A 25,096-nucleotide genomic window follows, 5' to 3' on the forward strand; every position below is an offset into this window, starting at 1 on the left:
CGCCCACAGCGCGGCCCCGGGATGGCGGCCGCGGCCGGCGGGCAGGTGAGCGGGCGCGGCCGTGCTCTCCCCCCGGCCCGGCCCGGCCCGGCCCGGCCCGATCCGGGGCACGGCGCGGCCCCGGCGGCCTGGGCTCGCCCTATCGCTCTGCTCGCCACCGCCCGCCGGGGCGAGGCGCGCTCCGGCCTTCCCCGCCGGCCCCGGGGCGGCCGCGGGCGGCCCGGAGCCTCCCGGAGAGCCGGTGCAGCCCTTCCTGGCCTTCCCAGGCAGCGGCTGAGCAGCCCCGGGCCCCCTGGGGCCGGCAGGGACGGGCTCGGCGTGGGGAGAGGATGGCATGTCGCATAACGGAGCACTGGAAATACCGATCTTTGGGGCCGCGGCCCCGGGTTGGTGCTCTGTGCCGCGGGCGTGCCTTCCCCATTGTCGCTGCGCACTCGGCATCGCGGGCCCGCACGGCGGGGCCTGACACCCCACTTGGGCTGTCTCACTGCTGCTTTTCTCAGAGATCGCTTGGTGTGCCATGGGCAGATTTTGCACGTATAGTAACAAAACTATGGCCATTTATTTCGAGACCTTTGTCCTTCCCGACACGTGCAGTTGACAGCTGGCCGTGCGGGGTTCTGGGCAAAAGGCAGACACCCCTGCGTGTGTGCCTGGCTGCCTCTAGCCGCAGTGCCACAGGTCCCACACATTCGCAAGTTCTTTTGTGTAGGCTTAGTACACCCAGAACACGTTGGAGTGGTTGTGCAGCCAAGGCAGGCCACTCTCAACATGCCTATCATTGTTTCCAAGCCATTTTGTTCTTGTGAATTTTGTACTTTAAACAGTAGTGGTCATAATGATGTTGCGCAAAATAGCTCATGTATTAACCCAGAAAAACTGGGTTAAAACTGGTTTGTATCAGAAAAAAATTCTGATATGCATTTTAGTTTTTATTAACCACTAGTAAAAGAGATCCATAATTCTTATGTTAATGGGTTTTGTTGCTTTTGCAAGTTACGACACATAAGTAATACACTCTGAAAATAAGAATTGTGTCTTCATTTTTCAATGTTAAATGTACAAGCAGAGTTTTCTAGATCCCTAGTTTTAAAAGGTCACATGCATAGTTTTAAAGTAAAGCTGCATAAAGTAAAGTTGCAACTGTAATGCAAAGTAAGCAGTTTCCTTGTTCATCACAAGTACTGGGTTAGCTGATCTGAGTGAGAAGCCAATTCTCCAGTTAACGTATGTTAGTTTCTCACTTCATGTCTACCAACTATGATTCTCCACAGGAAAAGAAAATTAGTGTAAATGTAGCTTAATTAACAGACTATTTTTATCAATTTAAAATAAGAGACTGGAAATTTAATACTTCTTTGTCTCTCTTAGACTACGTCACAGTTTGCTGTAATAAGGTGCTGTGATACATGTATTTTGGTCTACATGTTACTTTAAACGCTGAGTTCACATATGTTACAATGTAATGAATCCATAGTGATGCAGCATATTATACTGACAAATGTACTGTGTACTGTATACTGTCAGGCAATAGAAAAACAGTGGAAGATTTGTGGCTATAAGAGCAATGTGGATGTCGTAGCACTGTATCTGGCTAGACAGTAAGTAAAATATTCCTTGTTTTGACTTTTACTAAGAGTATGCAGTAAATGGAAGTCTTTCACATTGCTTTCTCTATCAGGAACTCTCTGAAAATAGTTTATATGTGAAATACCAGTAAATCATATTCTTACAAAGTCCATACATGTGAATAAAGACATGGTAAAGGTATACAGACACACAGCAGCACTGTGCTCACAGCTAACAGCCTCATCCCTAGATACACAATCTGTCTCCAGCAACCCAGAGTTGCTTGAGAGTCTGTGAGTTCACAGAGTTGTACATGAATTTCTGCCATGAGGAGCAGAGGAATAAGAGCCGGTGGGCTGATCTCTGCCTGTTCTAACAGGCTCATAAGGCTGGGTGGAAGGAGTATCAAGAAGGCAAATGAAATAACATGGATCTGCCCAGTCTAGGAACTGCCAAATTTCTGAAGAAATGTGTTACTGCAATGGCAAAATTCAGTGGTACCACCTTTGAAATTACCTGCATCTGTACTGCTAAGAACTGAAGGGAGGGCAGGGCAACATGAATACAAGCACAAGAATACATTTTGGACAAGCAGTACTGATGAGAGAGCTGATCTTTGAGAGCTTAATGAAACAGCTTGAGATGTAGGGCAGATGAAGAGAAGAAGATGTGCTAAGTTAAGGAAGGCAAACTTTCATGAACCTGTGGGTGATCTAGGTTGATAGAGGTGTATGTTGTATTATGAACATGCTGAGAGGCTGCCATAGAGGCATGGATACATGACAGGGCATACTTCAAAGTTTTGGGAAAGCGTGCTTTGAATTTCTGGCCAGGGCACAATTCCAAGGGTTGCATACCTGTCTGCAGCCTCACAATTGCATCCACTGCTCACATGGTTGGTAGCATATAGAAAAACTAATGTAGTTTAATCATTCAGGGACAAGGTTTTCAAGGTCTCTTGGTCCAGAGTGAAAAAAAAACCAAACCGTCTTAAGGGATTCCAGTGTTGTCTAGTTTGTTTTTAGTGGAAATTATATGATCTTGAAAATCTAAATGTGCTCACTTATATGTTTAAATTCTTTATCACATCTTGTGATTTACATCAAGCAAGTATTTGATGATTTGTGAGGTAAAACATACAGTTACTGTCAAATTTTTTTAAATGTGCATTTTAAAAAGAATAAAAAAGGGAAAATTTAAGGGAGAAGTTTCAATAATGAGAAAATTACAAGGTGCATATATACATACTTTCCAAACAATACAATTATTATACCACATATGTAAAGAATTAAGACTATGTATACAGTCTTAATTGTAGTATTTCTGTTTTTAAATGCTTAAATGTGTGCTCTCACTGGCTTTCAGGTATTTTTTTTGTTATAGAATATAAAGAAATGCTCACATGGCATAGTGTTCTGTCTTCCCATTAAAACATTTTGGTAAAGATCATAAAAGATGGATTCTTTCATGATTGGATAGAAGTGAACTCCTTTTATTCTGTATCAGTTTATATAAACTTGAGCCCCAGCCAAGCTCAGTATCAGATCATGCCTCCTTTAGTGTTGGCTTGGCATATTTTTCTGCTAGCTGAAATAAGAAAATAGAAAAAAATTAAAGTCAATCAAATAAGAGGGAACGAGTTTATATTTTTAAACCACTACTATTAAAGGGACATGAAGCAATGTATTTTGGACACTGAAAGCTGTCATCCCAGGAAAACTGATTAACTTAGCAGTAGGTAGAAAAAGAGTGCTGCAGGCCAAAAAGGATCAGTTTATAAAAGACATACAAAGTCTGGAAGGCATGTAGAAAAGGACAGGCTCTTTTAAAATGTTAGAGGAATTAAGCTCTACCTGGGGCAAATTAAATGCCTTAATATGAAAAAAAACCAACAAAAAACCCCCAAAAAAAACCTAAGCAAAAAACAAAGCAACAAACCAAAACCAAAAAACCAACAGCTTGAGGCTTGGAGATAATCAAAATGAGGCTGTTACTAGACAGGGAGTAAACCCAATTAAATGTAAAGCTGTAAACTAGTTAGAGAGTGGCAGTGACCAACAATATAAGAAATTTTGGCTTTGCTACCTGAAATGTAGTTCAGGGATGCACAGGAGAATTGGATAGGAGCTCTGTATGTCCTGTCAACAGCCATCTGCTTGTCCCTGCTACTTGCAGTAATGTCTTTTTCTGTTACTTGTGACTGTAGGTACATTAAGTATGTATTTGCAGGGTTAGTTTTTATGGCTTATCTGAGAAGCCAAAGAAACAGTTTAAAGTAGCATCATGAGAGGATAATCTGATTCTCAGTAATACAAGGGACTAAAAGTACAGTGCCTCAACTTTGTAGTGTTTGCTCTTGACAGACTTTTCATTTGCAAAAGTAAGATGAGAAAAGGCATCCACCCTCCCTTTGTCTGTACCTGGAGGGTGTGTTGGAAAAAAAACAACCCTACAAATAAAAAGACAACATGGAAAGATAGAGACCAGACTTCACAGTTGGAAAACAAACACTCCTTTAGCCTGATGATGTGAGCTTAGTTTTTATCAGTCCTGTTACTTTCTGAAACACTGGCCTTCATCTTGCAACACATTAAAATCCACAAGAAAATTTTTATTATGGCAATTAAAAATTGTCAGGTAAAAGTAATCTATAATTTTTCTAGTGGAAATTAAGAGCATTTATTTATAGCAATGAAAATAAAGAAGAGCAGTTAGTTAAAATTACTTGGCAGCTCACTAATATTTTCTGGTCAGCAGGTAATTTTTTATTTATGGTTCACTAGCAAGCTCAAAGTGCTAGATACACAATTAAACATAAAACCATACTAGCACATAATGGGAGATCGTTTCAGCCTCAGTGGATGTACTAAGTTTCTATGAGAATAGGGCAGGAGTGGAAAAAAGGCAAAAGTTCACAATATACACTATCATGAAAAATAATTTTAAAAAGCACATTGGCATGCTTGATGTCTGTCTTCTGCTGGCTACTCTGGCACTGTGCATGGACAATCCCCGCTGCATCTTCAAAGTAGTTTTGCTTTTAGCTTCATGTCCCCAGGGTGCCAAACTTCTCCTCCTGTGCTCTGAGCAGGATTTCTGCAAAGTGCAAAGTACATGTGACTCAGACTCATAACTCATGCTGTTATGGAAAGGCAATTGATGTATCACTTTTTTTGTTCTTGTTTCTTTACCACCTGCTGCCTTGTTATGTTTGCAGGTGTGCAGAGTGCTTACACTGTCTCTGCCACCTTCTCTTTTTGTCTTTCTCTTCCATAAATTCTAAGGAAGTGTGCCTTTCTAGTTCTTGTCTAATATTATTTATGGAAAATTAAAATATTTTTTCAAATTAGGAAGCACTATTAATGTTAAGAAATTTGTTACCCTTTTTTTTCTTCCACCAGAGGACTAAAAAGTATCCCAAGTCTATCACAGTTTCGCAGATTAAGGTATTTGTGGATTAACAACAATAAGGTAAAAAGATATTCCTTTAAAGAGCTGAACAATGCATCTGTACTCCATGATTATAAATTTGTGGTCTTTTCTAGCATAAAGTATTATATATATTGTCAAACTAAGAGATTATTTTTAATTTCTAGGCTAATTTAGCTGTCAAATATAACAGATATGATTTTTTTTTTTTACATTACAGAGTATAAGCTTATGTATTTTCCTTTAGAGTCACGTCAGATTTATAAATTTTGTTTGTTTAAGGAGCTGAGGTTTTGTGCTAATTCCTGAGCTCCCAGTGTGATAAGAGCAGGCAGTTCTTGGAACAGGCTGAGGGGTGGCATGGCTGTAGGACAGGAGTGGATTGCAGGAAATGCATGGCTCTTCTTGCAGACATGCATAGGTTATTTCCTGGTTGAGGTGACGCTCCTTTTTGATGTCATGCACACAAGAGTGGCATAAAGCTCTGTGAAATAAGCTTCTTCCTGTGTACAGGAAACAGCACTGCAGTTCTAGGGATTACAAGATATAACTATGTTACTGTACAGTGGTTTACATGACTTTCACAATGAGCCCAAATTTTTCCATCTCCAGAATTGCTTGCTCAGACAAATAAATAGATCTGTGAGCAGTAGAAAAAAATAAATTTTCATTCCATGTCCCTTCAGAGCACATGTATATCTGCTGCCCCAGGCAGTTATATGGCATCTTATGTCCAATTCTCTACTTTACTAACTATTTTTGAAAAAAGCAAATGTAGAGATATATTAAAATGTTAAACTAAAATCACAGGTATAATAGGGCTTTTCCTTGTATAGCTAAAGGACATTAAAAAGAAGTAATGACCTGATGACTAAGTTGATCTTGCTGATCAAAAAAGATAAATAAATTGGAGTTTTGCACAAATCTCACTTTCCTACCTAAGCAGTAACAATATTCTTTTGTTGTTCTATATAGCTTGTGTGGAGGAGTCACTCAGTGGCTTTTCACAGGAAAAGTCTTACTGAAATGCCTCAATAGGAGCAGCATATTTTTCTGCACTCAATAATTTTATCAGAGAAAGAAGCAAACTTCAGATTCTGAAAACAAAACTTGCCAAAAATAGGGAAAACCATTGTACAAGGGAGTGGGGAAATTCTGTCTTATGCTCTTGCTTCCACCTTTCAGGTACTGTTAATATACAGAGCAAAACACATTTATTTTGGAGTCAGTGGCAAAATTCAAGGACTGAAATAATTCCTTTCTAACAAATTACTTTTTGTCACAGAATTTACAGAGTCAGGAATTAAATTCTGTTTGTTGTTCTTGCATTTAAACTGTAGGATAAAAACTTTATCATCATTAGTACTCCCAGTTGTCAATTATGAAGGACAGCTTGCTATCCCACTGCAGATGCTTAACCTTGCACTGGATCCAAAAGTGTATTGGATTTGACTTCTGCAAACAAGAAAGTAGGATTCCATAGGGACTAAAGATAACTCCTTATTGGGAATACACCCATACCTATACTGTTTTTGGTTTTTTTTCCTATAACTCCAATTGATTCTCTAAATATGATTAGATGACATTTCTGGTAAATAAGAACAAATCTGTGCTCTTTGAACATGCTGGTGAAAAAACAATTTCAAAACAAGATGCTGAGTTTATTCAAACAATACATTTCAGGAATATTCTTAAGTCAACATAGAATTATTACGCTCTACAAGGGTCTTCTAACAATAAAAAATATTTCAAATATGAATAGAAGGAAGAGAAAATGTGGAGACCAGTTAGTCAAAGAAATCTGTTTTCAAAAACAAATGTTAAATGTGTAGTTCAAAAAATTAGGTAAGGTTCTACTGCTTGTATTTTATTTGTACTTAGTACTTCTAATGAAGGTTCAGTTGTCAAGAGAATCCTTAAACCAAGAGTCTTAAACAGAAATATAAGAAACTACCTGTGGTTAAACAGTTTTCAAGGGGCCACGTTTATAATTCTCCAACACCACATTCAGAGTGACATATAACAGTTTGCCTAACTCTAATTTCAGATCAAAGATTTAACCTTCTTGATCAAAAACTATTACTTGACTGAACTCTATCTCAACAATAATGAGCTGACAGATATATCAGGTACCAGTTTTCCCTTTTTAAGTTGTTGAGCAGAGGCCTGTACTTTCTTTTTTCTGTATTGGCATTCAAATTTATAAAACTGCATTACAGCAAGTGACTTATTGGTTGAAAGATCCTATGTATGTATAATTAAAACATGTTAATTATTAGATATTTAATTTTTCCAACATACCTGAGTGACAATAAGATGATGTATTTATTCTGGTTTAAGGGATGAGAGGTCATTAGCTTTATTTATTTTGGGAAATATTATATATTTCACAAAACTATGTGAAATATTTTTGATCTCACATGATCATATTTAATAGTGAGAATTTATAACCAGAAGTATTTTCCAAAGTTACTGCCAAACTTGGTTTATTTTAAAAATGCATCTGTCTTATACTTCTATTTTGGTTTTGCTTGTCCTTGTAGATTAAAATGGCTTTACCAGACTTGTAAATTTGTGAATGAACAGGCCAAAGCTCAATACATTTCTAAATATTTTAGACATTTTAAATGTTAATATTTTTTTTCTGTTCCTATAAAATGCTGGATGAGAAATGATGTTGATTGGTTTCTGTGAGATCTCAAGGAAACTTTATCTTTGAAAGACATAAACAGGGACACAAGAGACAATAAAAATGATAAAATACAGATCAACAGAAGGTTATCATTAGTAGATAAATGTGGATAAAATACTGTATATAATTTGGAAAATGACATTTCTAATCTTGTTGTATAAGGATGTGGACACTTGATGTGAGTGGGTCAAAACTTGAGGATGTGGGTCAAAACAGTATTTTGTAATAGCTTTTTAATACATCAATAATTAATTGAAACAGAACTATTTTCTAAGGAATGCACTATTTACTACTTGTGAGACAAAGGTAGTATTAGGATATACTATTGTTTGTGAGGCAAAGGTAACATTAGGTCAAGGTAAAAAGAAGTGAATTAACCAAAGATTACAAGGATATAGGAGGAATGAAGGGAGGTAGAAGAGAGTTTGCAATTGAGACTGATTTGTTGATGCAAGGGTGATATGGACAAATGGAAAAAAATGGAATGAGAAAAAGATAGGCATGTGCTTAAAGGATGTGACTAGAAAGGTGAAAAGGATACTGAAATATCTTTAATTTATTTTTTAATTAACATATCATACAAAGTGTTAGCAAAGGGCAGGCATACATAGATAACTAAAAAACAAATTCAGTGTACATAATAATAAAATAATGTTCTAATAAAGGCAACTAGGGTGAGAATGATTAATTATTTTTCATTTTTTTCAGGTGCTCTGAAACACTTATGTTCATTACAGATTCTGTTTCTTCACAACAACGAGTTAAAAAAACTTGGCAAAACAGTGAAGGAGTTGAAAGGAATGATAAGCTTGCAGACTCTAAGTAATGCCTTATTTTTATTCTGCAGAACAGCAAGTAGTAGCTTTTTAGTTTCTTATCAGGATGTTTCTTGTCTATTTCCACATCATTTGCCAATAGCTTTTGAAGATAATTAGCAATTTCAGCCAAATTTGACAGAAGAAAGAGATCTCCAAGACATGAAAATTCCACAAAGAGTACCTCAACTGAGGAAAATCTGCTAAGAGAGTTCAGAAGTTAACTTTTTGGCTTCTGGCTGCCAGTAGCTTGGATGAATAGGTTGGAGGGCGTCTAAGCAGTTTACAGCTGCCTCTTTGTAATGGAACACAGGAGTAGGGTGAGATTAACATAGAGGTGAAAGGAGTTGGAAAATGTGTGTTACTGCTGTTGAGACGGTGAGTGATAGGTTATAGAGCCCGAATTCCTGCCTCATTAATTCTCTTTCTTATAGAACTTCCTTTCTGCATCTTTTTTGGCCGACTGGATTTCTATAGTCTAAGAATAAATGTACTTTAGGTATTATTCATAACAATGTCTGTTAAGGAGCATGCTTTCTGATACACTGGCTGAAAATGAAAATTGCACCATCTCTGAAATTTCAAATGAAGTTGTACAAGACAATGTTGGTGCCACTAAGTTACAACATTAGAAGTATCCTCCAGAAAAGGTAGGATTATATGCTATTAAGATATTGAAAGTGAAAATATAAGCAGTCTTTTTCCATAATTCCTAAAGGAATGTCAACACAGATCATCATAGATCATGCCAAATGCTTAGTACTTAGAGAATATGACAGTAAACAAGTTTTGTGCCTTTGTAACATGGTTAAAGAGGTGAATGTCAGAATGTCACCAGCCCGTAACACTTCCTTAAGCATTCAGAAAACTGAATGTGTGATTGTGGGAAAGGAAAATATGAATGAAAAATTAAACTTTTAATTGTTTTAATTGAACCAAAACTAAGAAAAACAAATCAAGTATTTAGGAAAACAACAGGCCAGCCAAACTATTGCAATTCTTGTCATTATATGCAAGATAGAAAAAGGTGTCCATTTAAGAATGCAGTTGTTTGAAGTGATTAGTCAGTGTCTGGAGAGACATCCTATGAATGAATGGTGCAGTCACTTGAATTTAATGTTAGCTATACAAATTAATAAGGAGCTTCAACAAGCACAGGAAGTTTGTTGTACTGGTTGCAACCATGTGTGGCAAGGACATAGCAGATAGTTAAAGTGCTGCTGAGTTATTATAAATGGCAGTTACAAAGGCATGGTGAAAATTGCATGCAAATTGGACCAGCCACCACCATAGAAAAGGAAGTCTTTGAAAGAACAATCAAACAATATATATAATATACTGATCTACCCTAATTAAAAAAAATTGTTGTTTAGTTCAAAGATTTGTACAAAAGTAAACAGTAATCAATGGAAGAAGCTTAACAACCTTAATAACCATAACTTTAAATCATTCCTTCTTGACCTTAGGAGTCATGAAAAAAACTGTCAATGTTTTTGCTTCAAGGGGATTTTGTAATAATGAATTCTCAAATTAACAGGTCTCTATTGGTTTAATAAAATGTCCTGTCACATTTGAAGTAAATTAAATCAGTAAATGAACAAAATAAAATTTAAAAGTCATAACCTATATATTGTGTTACTATATAATATATCTGCCTTCTTGCAATATTAATAAATATTAAATGGGTGCAGAATTTGCACTGTGTAGCTTTGCAAAGGGCTGTGCACATAACTCATTTTTATAAAACAAAACCAGTGAGACTTCTCACTGTTATGAGGTCTTTTTTATTGCCAATCTGATTAAAAAAAAAAATAAAGTCACTTGCTAGCCTTCAGTGGAGCTCCTGGATGCTTAAAAACATTTTTTTATTTTGTAGCTCTTGGGGACAATAGAACTATTAAAACACACTATTATTGTTTGCTTCAGGAGTAGCATCCAGCTGCCAAAATGTTGCATTTCTCTTCCTGAAGTCTCTCTTGTGATTTTAGCCACTGCCCTGCACTGGATATGTAACATAACAACCATCTTTCATCAGGTGTCTAGGGAAGACACTCAGCCTCAAAAGATTTACTGCTCATGCTGCCTACAACTGCAGCCTTTTGGGAGATCCAGAGTGTTTCTTTATGGGCTCACCTTGTGCTCACATCTCCCTTTTGGAATCAAGATTTTTGTTACATACTCTGTAAATTGCCTCAATTGATTTATTGTCCACAGCTGATAACATCCTGCTGCTAGACCTCAGAAAACTCTCTTGTTCACTAAGTTTCTGCCCCATGTGGCAGAGGCACACTGTTTTCCTACACTCTAAATAGAGAAAACAGACAAAACTGTGGAGGAGGAAAGCATTATCCTAATTTGTACAACTAAAATTGCATGACCTTGACAAGAAAGTAGATAGTTCAGCCAAAAATTGATCCCAGATGTTTTGTAACACAAAACCATCTTGATCTGTACAATGGTTGAATTTATAGTAAAAATGAGTAGTAGAAAAATGCACATTCTCTAAAACAAACCTACAAATCAGTGTTGTTGAGCAGGGACATGGTCCAAGCAGCATCCAGATTCACAAGTGTTTAATATGAGACCTGGTTTGTGCCTTGGAAAAATCTCTCTTGAATCTTTATTCTATTCCTCTACCAAACAGTCCTGCTTTTCGAGATCTTTCTAAATAATTTTTCTCTTTGGAGTGCTGTAATATATTTTCTTGACTCAAGAACAGACTTATCAGATACATACATAATATTCTTTCTTATTAACACTTTCTAGGGAAAAAGTAATTCAGTTAAAATCAAACTTTCTTTTGCTGCCACCTTGTGGGTATATTACTAATTTTAAGTACAGCAATTTTAAAAATTCGTTAATTAAAATAAAAAGCTCTCCTCTGAATACATTAACAGGTGTTTTCTGTGTAGGAGAGGACAAAGGCTCATTCCAGCCTTCTTGCATCTTCAAAATACTTGCTAAATCCCATCAAGCACTGAGCCCTCTCAGCAGTCCTGAAGACCATGAAATTGCATCTTGTAGTTTACCAATCTGTGTGGAATATTTTCCAACTTTTTTCTTCTACTATTTCTTACTTGCTTCTGTAACACCATCTTCCTCTCCCTAACTGCTAAAATGACATACGTTTTTTACCCTAGAGCAAGTATTAGCCACAGCCTCTCCTCAGAAAAACAGATGACTGTAGACTGTAGCAGTAGTTACAAAAACGATTAATTTAGTATTTTTCCCTTGCTCATCTCAAGGTGACAGCCTCCTGATTATTTTTACTGTCTTAGAAGAACACCATTTATATCAGGAGATAAAAAGCTTTATTAGGTTTTTTATTTAGAAAATAGGTTCCACCCCACAACAGTTTATTAGCTCATCTGTGAATGAGCAAATTTCTATTTTAATCAGCTTCAGATATCACTGTCACTTAAAAAAACTGATTTGGCACGTGAGCTAGGCTCATGTTCCACACCTGGAAAAGCAGCAGCACAGTTGATCACTGTCTCTGTGTTGCAAGGGTTTGGTTATACAGGTTAATGAGCTTTTGGAGCTTGGTATCTCCAGTCTTGAGGAAAGCAACTGGGACCCAGGTTCTTAGGAATTTAGACCCTCTGAAACATTTTTCTTTTACCTTTCTTTACTTTTCAAACTCATTACCTGTCAAAATATTAGAAGGCTCTGTATTTGCATTTTATATTGTATCTGTGGGATAGAGCCTTATATCAGCTCTGATAAAGTCTTAGGTGTCCTAAAGCTCATCTGATATTAATACCTCCATCCTGCTACAAATTTTATGTCTTATCTTTAAGCTGTCACACCTAAAAGACCATTGCTATTTAAAATAAGCATTACCTGACATTACGTAAGAAAATCAAAGGCAAACACTTCAGTGTTTTTTTCTGTACAGGTTTGGAGTGCATGATGACACCTTTACTCAGTTCTTGCCTGTGGTATTTTGCATACTCTGCAGTAAGTCAGTTCCTGCAGTCCATGTTTAGATGAGTAATTTCACATGTGTAAAGTGTTTATCCAGCCAAAGAACAATTTGAATTTAATATTTTCTACAAAATCTTTGGTTCCTAATGACCTTTATTTTTCCTGCCTTGCAAAGTTGTTGTTTTGCTGGGTTTGCTTTTTTGTGACACTGGGGTTTTTTGTCTGTGTTTGTTTTGCAGACCTATTCCAAAACCCTCTGGCATATGATCCAGACTACCGGCTTTATGTGATATACTTCCTTCCTTCAGTTCAGCTCCTTGACAGGAAGTGTAAGGATATTTTTCCTCTCTCTCTAAGCATTGACAGTTTCTTTTGATTCTAAGCAGTTTGGAAACACAGGTGAAATTATCCTATCTGTTCTGTATCTTGTTGATAGAGAACTAATGAACAAGATACCTGTTTTTTGTAAGATTTATCAAGCAAAAAGAATTTGCATGGCATAAACACTTTGTCAAATGTTTTTGATTTTTTTTTTCTTTTGAAATTGTGTTGGTTTTCCCTGTATCTTGTTTATTTGGGTAAAGGTAAAAACTTGTGCTTAGAAACATGTACCTCCTCTGTGCAGTCAGACTGGTGTATTCACATGGGTGAGTGTGCTTGCTTAGGTTTGTACATGTTCCTGTGCAGTTTAAGTACATATATGCACATTTCTTGATAAGGTAAATGCAGACCAAGCTTTCAAAGCTTTCAAATATAATAAATATTCACAAATTATCAAGAGATCTTTCACAGCTTGTCTACTGTAAATTCTACAGGAAAAAAATTGTCTTAAGAATAGCCAGAATTTAAATCAGTGAATCCATAAACATGTCACAATGTACCCATAAAATCGCCTTTGGTGATTTTTTTTTTTGGGAACTGTGTGACTGACAGGACTGAAAATTACTGGAGAACACTGAGAAAATAGCTGATTCCTACCTCAGCTCTGTAAGAAAGTAGCAAGGACAACCAGCACCTTCCTGAAAGGGGCCTGAGCAAGGCAGATGCAGGACATCTGCAGGTGCTGGGAAGCTGTGCAGCTGTCATGAAGTAAAGCTGGTGGATGGGCCCCAGCAGGTGCCAGGGCTGATGAGGAGTTGCTGGATCTCACCAGATGCCCATTTGCTCACACAGTCATTTTGCACAGGTACCCCCTACCCCCCTCGTCCTGAGCACTTGCTCTTGTGTTACACTTGTGCTTAACTCATCTGTCAGGCTGTTACTAAAATACCACATTTTGACTGGGGAGTGATGACTGAAGCTAAATGCGCTGAAAAATACATGTTGCATTTATATGTCTAGAAACACTTCCATAAAACTTCCTGGACTTCATCTCCTAAATACAGTTCTACTGTAATCAGTCCTGGATTAAGATTTGAGGCAGTAATTTGTATCAAGCTGTATCCTGGACTTTCCATTTAGTGAAATATTTCTCTAGAACATTACAAAGCTTCTTCACCATCTGTAGAACATTAGCAACATAGTCCTGGCTGTCTCCTTCACACAAGACATGTGCTCATGTTCTGCTACCTTCAGGCATGAGTACTGCAGTTCCTTCCTAATTGGTCCCCTAGACACCATGACTCCAAAACTTCCCTGAACTGAAAATGATTCTGCCAGTTACTTGTTCTAAAAGTTCAGCTGACTTCTCTTCCATAGCTGAAGTACTAGATTAGTACAAGGTTCATAAAATTGAAGCTATCATCCCAAATTTAACAGCCTTAAACTATTTGTTTAAAAATTAAAGTTGTTTTTCTTAAAGTGCAAAACAGGAAAAATTTAAACTTTTATTTTGATTGCACTCCAAGGGTTTTCCCTGTACTTGACCAATGGGAATTGAACTGGTGTTAAATCAAGACTTGTTGCTATTCATAAAGACACTTTAAATCTTTACTGACTTCTGCAGGAAATCTCATTTAAGCAGCACAAAAAGTCATGCTTTCTAGCATCTTCATTTAAAACTTCTGATCCTATTGCTCTCAGAAGAAAATACTTTACTGTACAGGGCTTCACCCTAAAGCCATGTTCCCATTTTGAATTGCCATGAAATTGTGTCATTAACATTATTATTGTTAAAAAACTGCACAGAAAATATATTAATCACCTTTTATATGCTGCCTTTTAAACTGATAGAAATAAAATTAAATTTTTTATATCCCTTTTAACAGTAGTTACACAAAGAGAAAGGGAGTCAGCACTTCATCTCTATAACCCCAAAATGGCTTGGGTCATGCAGTCAATAGCTTTTGGGAAGAGAGTAGACACATCCCTGGGGACTACGGTGGGATCTAGATGCACTCAACCAGCCAGAAGACCGATAATGCCCCCAGGTATTTATAATGCTCCAAGGAAGCCATAAATTTTTAAGTAATTTGAATTAGAAACGTTTTTGGTTTTTTTTCATTCATCTGATAAAACATTATTGGTTTTAGTAATAAAATATAAATGCATCAATAACTCAGCTGGTTTGCTTCATAAAGTAAGTAATCGTAGCAGCAGCAGGCAACACATGAACCCTTCTACTGCGAGTATTGTGGCAGATAAATTCTAGTCATACCCTGTAGTTACAGAGTTGTCTTTAAAGATAACTGAATTTTTTTTTTGTCAGTATGTCTCGTGTTTAGTTTTACTTATATTTAAAACATCTCAGTAGACTTCTCTCAGTGCTCAGCATCATAGAGTTTTGATGCCCTCTAGTGCTTTTACAAGATAATCTCTTGAAGAAAGTATTTTCTTCTAGTGTTCTAAATTTTATGTATCTTGCCTGGTTATGTAAGCAGATTCCTCTTTATGCTTTCCAAGCTGAGAATATTTTAATGATGTCTTATAATAGCATATGAAGCAATTTTTAGAGTTCTTAAAACATTCAGATCTGGAAGAGAGTATGATCCTGCCACAAGACAGCAGGCGAATCCACCTGGAACATAAGACTTGTATCACAATCCAGAACCAACTCTGAAATCCCCCACAACCTTGTCAGCTTTTTTGATGTTTTAAAGATTAAAAAAACCCCACCATTGTGCACAGAGAGTAACTGAAATTGAAATAGTGTAGTTGCACTACACTAATAGTAGCACTTTAAATAATGTAGATTAAAGTTTAGGAAGTAATCAAATACTTGCAAGTTTTTTTTAAATGTATGTATCACAATAGTAAAACTGAAAGCACTGTATTTAACAATGATTTTGAAAAGGTTGGGAAAAGCATAGTTAATAATTTGTTTTTCTGATGATTATCAAAGCGGACAGTTGTCTTTGTCCTGCAATCATACACATCTAGAGTGGCATCATTTTCTGTGAAAGAAAAAGTCTGGTTGTGTATGTCTTTAGGAAGTAGAATACAAAAAACTTAAAAACTACGTACACTTAAAACCCAGCAAATACTTGCTTCCACAGAAATTTAATAAAATATTATCTTAAACATTACAAATCGTGTGCTAGTTTTCAATTATTTTGAACAGTTTAGAATCAGGATAGCAATCAATTCTCAGCTACTCAAATTGCTGTACAGCCATTAACACCGTAATTTGAACTTTCTCCTATAGGTCATGAATTTGGAAATAACACAAATAAGTAAGTAATGTTTTCAGTGTCTTCTTATTTTTGCATCTCTGAAGCATTTAAGCTCCTCTTCCTATACCTAAAAAATATCCCAACTAGAGAAAACGTACAGTAAAAATGAGCTTTTGAAACAGTTTCAAGCCTTTGTATTCAATAAAGCTGCAACTCTACACTAGGTTTGTTGTCTAAAACTTAGTATTGGAAGGTATTCCACATTTGGAAATGGGTACATAACAATGCCATTTATTTGTAAGATCAAACACTGATCACTAGAAAAAACATGCTCAAAGTATTAGAGCATCAGAATAGCTGTTCTGTATTATGTCCCAGAAAATGTTCTCCTGACTGGCTGTTCAAAAATACACTCTCTGGAAAGCATTATGACTTGTAGAATGAAACATTTTTAGTTGGTACATGATATTATTTTTATTCTGTTCAGTTTCAAAATGTAAATGTAAATAAATGTAAATAAATTAGATAAATGTAAAACTAATCTATGTGTCTGGATTGAGACAGGAGAAAGGTTGCATTTTAATGTGATGACATTTTAGATGCAAACTTTGTAAGAATAGATTTACAAACTTTAGGTATCAGGCTTGGCTATGCTTTCTAGCTTTACAAATGAGAAGATCTGAAATGCTTTGAAGGAAATAGTAAGAGCCTACCTATAATATCCTTTAACAGTAGTCTGAGCATAGCTCTTTAAAAATCAGGTTGTTTCTGTTGAAAAATTAAAAGTCTTACCTGCCTTCAGTGCAGTTAGCTGTCGTCATTGATAGAATGGATGTACAGCTGCCTTGAGTCTTATTTATGGAAATGCTGAGGCTTTGCAAGGTGTCTTTTTGTGAAAAAATACATGATACTCAGTGGAGATAGTCCTGTGGCTTATATGAGTTGTGTTACTACAGGGACATTTTTAAGAAACAAGTTCTTGTAAGATAGTTTTAATATTGTATGTGAGTTGGAGGGTTTTGTTGCTTGTCAGTGGATGTTGCCAATCTGCTGCTTTTCTCTTCCAGACTGCAGCTGTGGCAGGATACATGAACACAAGCTCACAGTGATCTGGATTCAGAGCTTGGAGAATGGATATTTGCCTGTGGGCTAGTTAAGATATCCACAGTGAAATCAGTGTGCATTTCCATTAATGGGTGCCAAATCACTTGAATCGTGTCCATTGAAGCAGCATTAAAAGTATACAATTACAACTTTTGTGAGGGAAAAATCTGAAAACAAAGAAACATTTTTAAGTCTACTAAAAATGTTTTCTAAATAATTTATAGCATGATCTTTTTTCAAATAGAATCCCATGATTCTGACCTTTTTTCATTTTGTTCTGCTTTCTTAAATTTGGTAGAAGAAAATCTTCTGAAAATTTAAAATTTTTAAATCCTCCCTCTTCAGTGTCACATGACCACTACTTTCATTTTCCAGAGAGTGTGTGTTGTGAATTAGTTCTGAAGTGGTTTGGAAATGTTCAGGTAATGGACTTGCTTTGTTCTTTTTGCAGAGTACCATTTGAGGACCCCGAAGATGCAATTTTGGTACGGGCAATGACAAGATCTCTAATGGAATTTTCCTCTGTGGACTGGAACAAAGTAGCCACTTGTCAAGAAAGATGGCTTAAAAACAAAGCAGAAGAGCCCCTTGAGAAGCTGACAGTCCAGTTTAGATGAGAAAAAACCAATTTCCCTCTCTAATGTTAACCCTATAAGTAGGTTAACAGCTCAATAAACCAAGTACACAACAACACCTATCTAGTTAAGTGAATTTCCAAAAAACAATATTAGTGTAACATTTCTTTTATCATATGCTGTATAGAGAATGAAAAAATTAAGATAACAAATGGTAAATAGTTGCAATGTTATAATAAAAGTTGCTTGAAATGCAATTCTTACCATAATTTTGTTACCTGAAAGTACTGAACTGCACACTAACTTTTAGGAAACTAAAGATAAATACTTTTATTTCTTATCATACACTTCCTCACATATTTCTCCTTTCAGTCTGTCAAGGCCTAAAGTCAATGATGCTTTCAATATATTTCAAAGCCCTTCTTTCAGGTTGTAGCTTGTCTTCTGAGTTCCCTCCTTCTCTCCTAAGTCAGCACAGAGCCACAGGACAGTCTGTGTTGGCAGGGATCTCTGGAGCTTATCTAAGTCCAAACTTCCTGTTGGAAGCAGGATGGAGATGAGGTTGTCTGGTGGCCTGTTGGAGAATCAAAGATTTCCAATGAGCAAGGCACCACTACTGAGAGAATGAAAGCAGGATTGGTGCTGGGGATTTTAGCACGCTTCCAAAACTCTGACTCTTTTTCCCTGAAGGGATGACATTTTCAGAGAATCCGTGAAGAGCAACACATGCCTGTGAGCCCCAAATGCTGTGAGTGGAACAGGGAGGCAGCAGCACTTCTGTATTCCCAGACCTCAGAGTGGAGGGTGACTACAGCATGACTGCAGATCTGAGTTCCAGGTAGGCATTTCTTGCCTGCAAATTGTCATGAAGTTGAACTTGTATAGTCAAGCTACAGGAGTCCCCTGCATGTCACATGAGAATGTCACCGTGTTACAGACGCAGGAAACAGAATTGCCACTTAGCCCCTTTCTTTAAAAAAAAAATCCCTTTATTCTTCACAATCTACTAATCCTCGAAATTAAAACACAGGTACATCTGCACAGATGGATTTATGTATCCTCACTCTTACAGTTTTGAGAATATTAAACAAAAACTTTCAACATATTAAATAGTAAAAAAATTAATAGTGTTTCCTCTGTTTTGAGGCTGATCCTTACTCCTCTAATTAGAAGAATACTACTATATTTAAAACACCAGTGATTCAGCTGACAATAAGACAGTCTCCAATTTTGCCATCCTTATGCAGCAAGTGATATTTTCAGTTGTGGCATTCCCATTGATTTAATGAGACACAGAAATAAATCTGAGTGAAAAACAAAGTTGACAGAAGATGTTTTCTAGATCTGGCATTTAGCTGAAAGCTAAAGTGAAATCCCAGTTCTATCAATGCACACATGAATTTTCTCATTCAGTTAAGCATGAAAAGTACTAAGCATTTTTTGTTTATGAAATAATTCATAAGCAACATCCCACTGTTCTCTAAGGCATCTTTAACTAAAAAAAATATTAAGAATGCATTATTCTTGTCAGTCAAAATATTTTGAGTCATTCTGGTCTTCCCTTCATTAGACTTTGGAATATTTCCGACCAAACCAATAGTGAAATACACATTTCACCATCAGCTTGAGACACCTGAAACAGCAGTTTCATTTACTACAGTTGCCCTAAGATAGACATTATTTTTTGTGCTCTCACTAGTCAAAAATATTTACAGTAATGTAATGAAAAACTCAAGAGTTCAGATGAGTATATTCAAAAACTTAATTGCTACTGAATTCCTTCAGATAAAGCTTCATAAAGTGCTGAAAAAAACCTCAATTTAACAGTTTGCCTTCCAGTGCTTTTTAACTACAGGTCTAGATAATTGCAGAAAAAAAAAATAAATTAGAATTAAAGTAAGTTTTAAGTTTGGAAAACATGAATAATACAAATAAAATGCTGTTCATTTTTCACTATGTGGTTCATTAACCACAGAAACTCAGTTTCACTACACTTACTGTTGGTATACATAGAGATGGATCTATGCCACTAATTTTTAGCAGATAATAAACAGCTATCTTGACAATTTACAACAAAACCTGGAGTATTTATAGACAAAGTAGCCAGTATTCTATCTCTTGATGAACAGAGACATTCTGTCTTTTAAAAGAAGTCTTGCATAAGCCATGCTCCAAGAACTCAGACATGGTCAGCATAAAAAATTCTTTAGTACCATTGAGAACTCTCAGTCCCTTCTTATCCTCTTCTTACTCCTCAGAATCTTGAATTTTTTGAAGATCAATGTCATCTAAGGCAGTTTCATTCTCCAGGGGACTTTCAGGTTGCAGGGCTAGTGCCTCCATCTCTTTGGTAAATTCAGGTTCTTCTGTTCCATCAGTAGGATGATTTGGATCCACATTTTTTGTAGGATCTGGACCAGGATCTGACTGCTGTTCACTTGTAGAACTACCCTCTACTAGTTGCATTTCATCTAAGCAAAAGAGAAATTACACAATTAATAAACACTGAACTTCTTTGCAAGCAAACATTTTTATTGTTGCAAACCAGTAGCACTAGGATACTTTGCATCAATTACAGAAATGCTTGATTTAGAAAAGCTTGATTCAAAAAAACCAAAAGCACTAAAGCTTTGCTTAAGTTGGTATAAGGTTACTCTGGAACTAACCCTATATAAAGCTCTTATTAATTTATCTTCCATTTTTTGCCAGACTAATTTTTTTTTTTTTTTTTTTTTTTTTTTTTTTACAGAGAGGAGCAGAGTAGGACACTATAGTTATTCTAACTTTCAATTCAAACATGCTTTATTGACACTGTTCTTATCACCAGCTTTTCAATGGCTGCAAGCCAGTTAAACACCAAGTACGGGTAAGGTTTGTTTTCAATCAAAAAGGCATGGACACAACTACACAGGAAGCATTTCTACATAAAACAGACTGAAGAAATTATGTCCTTAAAAACAATAATCTTTGGTTGAAATGAGTCATCCTAAAATTTGTAACTTGACTGCATTGAACAGAATAAGCTATTGCACCTTTACTCTTCAAGCAATGTTTTCTGAGAAAAAAAGTTGTTAAATAATTTTTTTTCCCCTGATTCTACTAAGTAGGGCTTGCACGCTAGGATTTCTAAAAAGAAAGAGAGAAAGGCCTAATTGGGAGAAGTAGTTCTATCTTGGTTTATTGTTCTGTTGTGATTGATAGCCAGCCAAAAATAGTCACAGGTAGCAAGCCATAACCCTGTCAAAGCCCTGCTAAGGTCTTACATGGTAGGGGGCTAAAAGCCTTCAGCACAGGCTGACACATAGACTTTCTTGACACTCACCCTGTATAGCAGAAACACTCAAACTATTGAGTTTGCTTGTAGTTGCAGCTGTTGCATTTGGTTTGTTAATTATTTCTTTCCTGATGTACAGGATTAGTAGTGGGTATTGCCAGCTTTCTGAAATAAAACTGCTGTTGATATGAAACGCTCTGATACAACACCGTTCACAAGGTGACCTGAAGCTCAGATGACTTCAGTGTCTTACTAACAGTGCATAATTGGATAAGGTCTGTAGTGTGCTGGCTGTCTACCTGAATCAGTTAGTGAAGATTAACATGTAGATACTACAGTAGAAACGTTAACAGAGTATGTTAGCTTCCCTTTTTAGGCAGGAAAGGAGAAGAGCTATCCACCAAGATCCTGCCTCTCCCTCTGAAAAGGACAGCACATGAGGCATCACCACTCACAGCTCATTATGTTTTGTTGTACTGGGATTTCTAATATCCTTGCCTCCAACTTCCACAGTCATCCTGAGTCCGTGCAACAGTGCAACAGCAGCTCTTGTAACAGGATCAACAGAGGAAACTGTTGAAGACTTCAATTATTACTGATTCTGTACTCATTTATATCCTGCTATTTTGAGTACAGCTGAACATTACCATTGTAAGGCAACCATGACTTGTGCAGCACACTTCTACACTGCTTAAAACAAAAGGGAAATCCAGTAAGTTGTAAAAGAGAAAAAGTGGTTTCATCCCCTACTTTCCTATTATTTCACTTGGAGAAACATGGGAAGGGGCAATACAGTGTTTGTTAGGTTATTGTGTTTTAATTACTTGTTTCCTGAAGGGAGAAAACCACCATGAGCAGTTTAAAGACTACTGCTGGCTTTCCTTGCATTCAAAGCACACAACACAATTAAGTTGATACTGTGATTATGAAGAGAAGTATTATGGGAGATTTAACACCTACATTAACCTTTGCAACTGGAAGGAGCAGGCTACTTGCTTATTATCCAACTTGTCTTAACACCTCCAACAAAACACAGAGCAGCATTAAAGTTCTGCACTAGCTTGATTAAAGATCTGGACTTTGAAACAGTGCAGTGTAGGTCCAAATGCTTCCACTGTAGAAATCTGTCTAACTGCATCATTAAAAAACACATTTGGAAGTATGCAGCATTTGTAAATTTAAAGGCCAGAGTCCAAACAAACTCAGCTTTGTTGTTATGTTTCATCAAAGATTTTTCTCCCAACCTCAGCTGTTGGGAGTTTTAAGACCTGTTAAATTGCTCTTTGTGATGCAGTTAACACAGCATTAACTTCAACAAGCAAACAACAGATCCTAACCTTTTTTTTGCTTCTTTTCTTGTTTCCTTTTCTCTTTGGCAGCTTCTAGTTCTTGTTTCTCATGAAGTTCCTTCAGGATCTTGCAGACTTTTTTGTGGGTAAACCAGTGTATTTTCTGGCAGTTCTGGTCACAGTACATCACCTGAAAGTTACCAGAGTTATCAATTCATTTTCATGTACTAAAGAATTTCCTTGCATTTCTTAGTGCAGCAAGTTAAATGTCAATGTGTAGCACTTAATGGAATTTTTAAGCAATTTTTAAGGTCATATGGAGTGATTCTAACCTATATAAGAATCTATAAAGGGCAGTTTTTTATTAGCTCCAAACATACATAATTTTTGCTGTTTCTTCATTCTTAAGCATACACACTTGGAAATCCAATTACTCCTTCCTACTTGTGCATTTCAGACATCTTTCTCAGAAGAACATCTTCAGTGTAGGCATGCATGCCATTCCTCCAAAGTCTACACAGTGAATAGGGAAGCATTCAAAATCCTCACCACCTCAGTGCAACTATTTTCTTTTTATTCTTACCATTTTACAGACTGAGCATCTTTTGTCTGCTCCCTTTCCCCCACAAGTTGTACAGAATTCAGCATCCACAAAACCCACTTGGCCAGTAATCGCTTGTGTAAGCACAGAAAAAGCTGTGGGGTCAGAGCCCTGAAAGAGAAGAGGTGGTAATGAGATTAAAAACCAGCACTGTTGCAGAGAGGGATGTGCAAGGGAAGACCAGAAACTATGAACACAAGCATTGGTCTCACTGAAGCTGCTGCAGCAGTAAAAACATAAAACCAAACCACAGAACTTCAACTAACATGCACAACTTAAGATTTATCTTTAGATAAACTGTTGTATATGAAGTTAACTTGAGCCCTGAGCTTCTGTAGTATTTCCTCTGTAAGTTAATAAACTCCACATTCTTTACATCTGTAGATCCTATGCAGCAGATTTTTGCATCTTGGTCTCTCTGCCGGCACACAAAAAAATGTTTCATTTGTCACTGCTGTGCTCAGTGCACACAGGTGCTACAGACCAAATGGTCAGAACTTGAAATTTTAAATTATTTGCATATTATTATTTAGATGTTATTTGCAGCATCCTTCTTATGGAATGCAAGCAGTAAGGTTTAGGTAACCATACATTAAAACTATTCCTTTGGGCAATGATGTAAATATTCCAAGAAAAAACGCCAAGTAGTTCTGGCTCTAAATAATTCCTTAAACTTCCAGACTACCATGAAATATGTACAATCATAACTACAACCACAACACTGTGATGCCCAGACTGAATTTAAGTAATTGTGCAATGAAAAAGGTCAAAGGCTTCCACAAAAATAAGAATTATAGTATCTCTTCTTTCCAGTTCTGCATAATTGACAGAAATCCAATGGAATAAACTGTCTTTGTTTAAAGGCATAAAAGACTGCAGGCTCTCCTAAGGAAAAAGCAACAGGAAGGAAAATGTTTACTCTAAAGCAAGTTGTAATGCATCACAATGGCTTATGTTTTCACACTGTGTTTATCTTCATGGCTTAGGGAAACAGCAGAGATTGCACTAAGCTTCAGGACATTTTAGCAGACCTGGAGCCACTTAAGATGCAGGCTATTTTTAATTGGCTCTGAATAATCCAAACATGTCACAAGATTGTTCCAATTCCCCAGTGTTTGTGCATACAACATCTCTCGCTCAGAGATCAGAGAGAACATGCTTAAAAAAGAACAGCCACACTTGTGTAAAATTTATTATGAAACAATAAATAGTCCTAAAATGAAGAGTGTGCTAGCAAAGACCTACAAGGACAACTGAAGCTAGATTTTTAACTTGTTATTTTGATTTCCTAATTTAGATATAAATTTTGCTGCACATTGCATCATCTCAACTCTCCCTCTCTGTGATAAAAGGAACCCCACCATCATTTTCTACTATTATATATTACCAAGTTCTTATGCACAATAGAACAAATGAATGCATTAAATCTAGGAAATTATTCAATATTAAACTGAATTTAGACATTGTGAAAACAAGAGTGCAAATTAAGCTTCATTTTTATCTGAATTTACCATTTCAATAATTGAACTGCCATAGAAAAACTGAACAGACATCCCAGAGGAGGAAAAGAAAGCTCAGAGACAAGAAAAAATTGCATCAGTTTTCTTTAAAAGCTGAGGTGTTTAAGCATCTTTTTATGGGCACATGAAAAAAATACTAGTTGAAGTACTTTAGAGCATTTTCCTGCAATATGTAAAATCCAGCTCTAGAGAGTTTAGGGACATCAAAACCCTTTGCTTAATATAATATGTTGCAGAAGCTGAGGACAGAAAGATGTCTCAACCTGGATTTACTATGCAAGTTACTGAAAAAGGATTTTCTTGACAAGAAAAACTTACAATTTCAACAGGAGCAATACTTCTCACAAGCTGCTGGAGCAATGTGGCTTCACAGTAAGGAAACTTCCGGATACTTTCTCGAATTAACTTCTCTTGATACACAGGGAAACCATCTTTATCTCTCCCTTTCAAGAGGCTAATTTTTTTAAAATGCATGTAAAATAAGAAATCACACAGTAAATATATTCAAGAACGAACACATACAGCATGCTATACTCTCCCCCCTTTCAGATTATAGAGAAGAATTCACAATAATTTGGCAACTTCCTATGTTAATATGTTAAAACGCAAATGAAAGTGTTTTTATTCTAATGCACAATCATTATGAAATACACAATATATAAACGTATGCTCTGAAACCAAGACTTACTAATTCAGTCACAGAGAAAAATAATAATCTATAGGTATACTATCTACATCTGACTAAAATAC

At 36.5% G+C, this 25,096-nt stretch overlaps 2 protein-coding genes across 8 annotated transcripts in view; one reads left to right on the plus strand and one right to left on the minus strand.

Annotated features, from left to right (window-relative positions):
- On the plus strand, positions 1–17,919 carry LRRC72 (leucine rich repeat containing 72). 6 transcript variants are annotated; one of them, XM_085567612.1, is made up of 9 exons: positions 2–45; positions 1,528–1,601; positions 4,971–5,040; positions 7,046–7,127; positions 8,399–8,512; positions 12,672–12,761; positions 14,640–14,801; positions 16,016–16,043; positions 17,539–17,919. In XM_085567612.1, exons 1-9 carry the CDS (start codon positions 22–24, stop codon positions 17,702–17,704), a joined length of 810 nt encoding a protein of 269 aa, XP_085423738.1. In that variant the 5' UTR covers positions 2–21; the 3' UTR covers positions 17,705–17,919. The 6 variants fall into 6 exon arrangements, with proteins under 6 accessions (XP_085423755.1, XP_085423738.1, XP_085423751.1 ...); XM_085567608.1 differs by lacking the exon at positions 2–45 and having other exon boundaries at positions 245–1,601; positions 14,643–14,801; XM_021538311.4 differs by lacking the exon at positions 2–45 and having other exon boundaries at positions 247–1,601.
- ANKMY2 (ankyrin repeat and MYND domain containing 2) overlaps positions 15,852–25,096 on the minus strand; it is a 25,711-nt gene continuing 16,466 nt past the window's right edge. Inside the window, exons 7-11 of one of the 2 annotated variants that reach the window (XM_021538308.3) lie at positions 24,665–24,800; positions 22,809–22,937; positions 22,274–22,415; positions 19,876–20,133; positions 15,852–18,236 (exon numbers count right to left, since the gene is read on the minus strand). In XM_021538308.3, coding sequence (XP_021393983.2) covers positions 19,910–20,133; positions 22,274–22,415; positions 22,809–22,937; positions 24,665–24,800 — 631 coding nt within the window. In that variant the 3' untranslated portion in view covers positions 15,852–18,236; positions 19,876–19,909. Of the gene's footprint in view, positions 18,237–18,626; positions 20,134–22,273; positions 22,416–22,808; positions 22,938–24,664; positions 24,801–25,096 lie in introns of those variants that run through there. The other variant, XM_021538309.4, reaches the window with a different exon arrangement.

This window comes from Lonchura striata, chromosome 2, assembly GCF_050655825.1.
Source record: "Lonchura striata isolate lonStrDom1 chromosome 2, ASM5065582v1, whole genome shotgun sequence".
Lineage (NCBI taxonomy): Eukaryota > Metazoa > Chordata > Aves > Passeriformes > Estrildidae > Lonchura > Lonchura striata.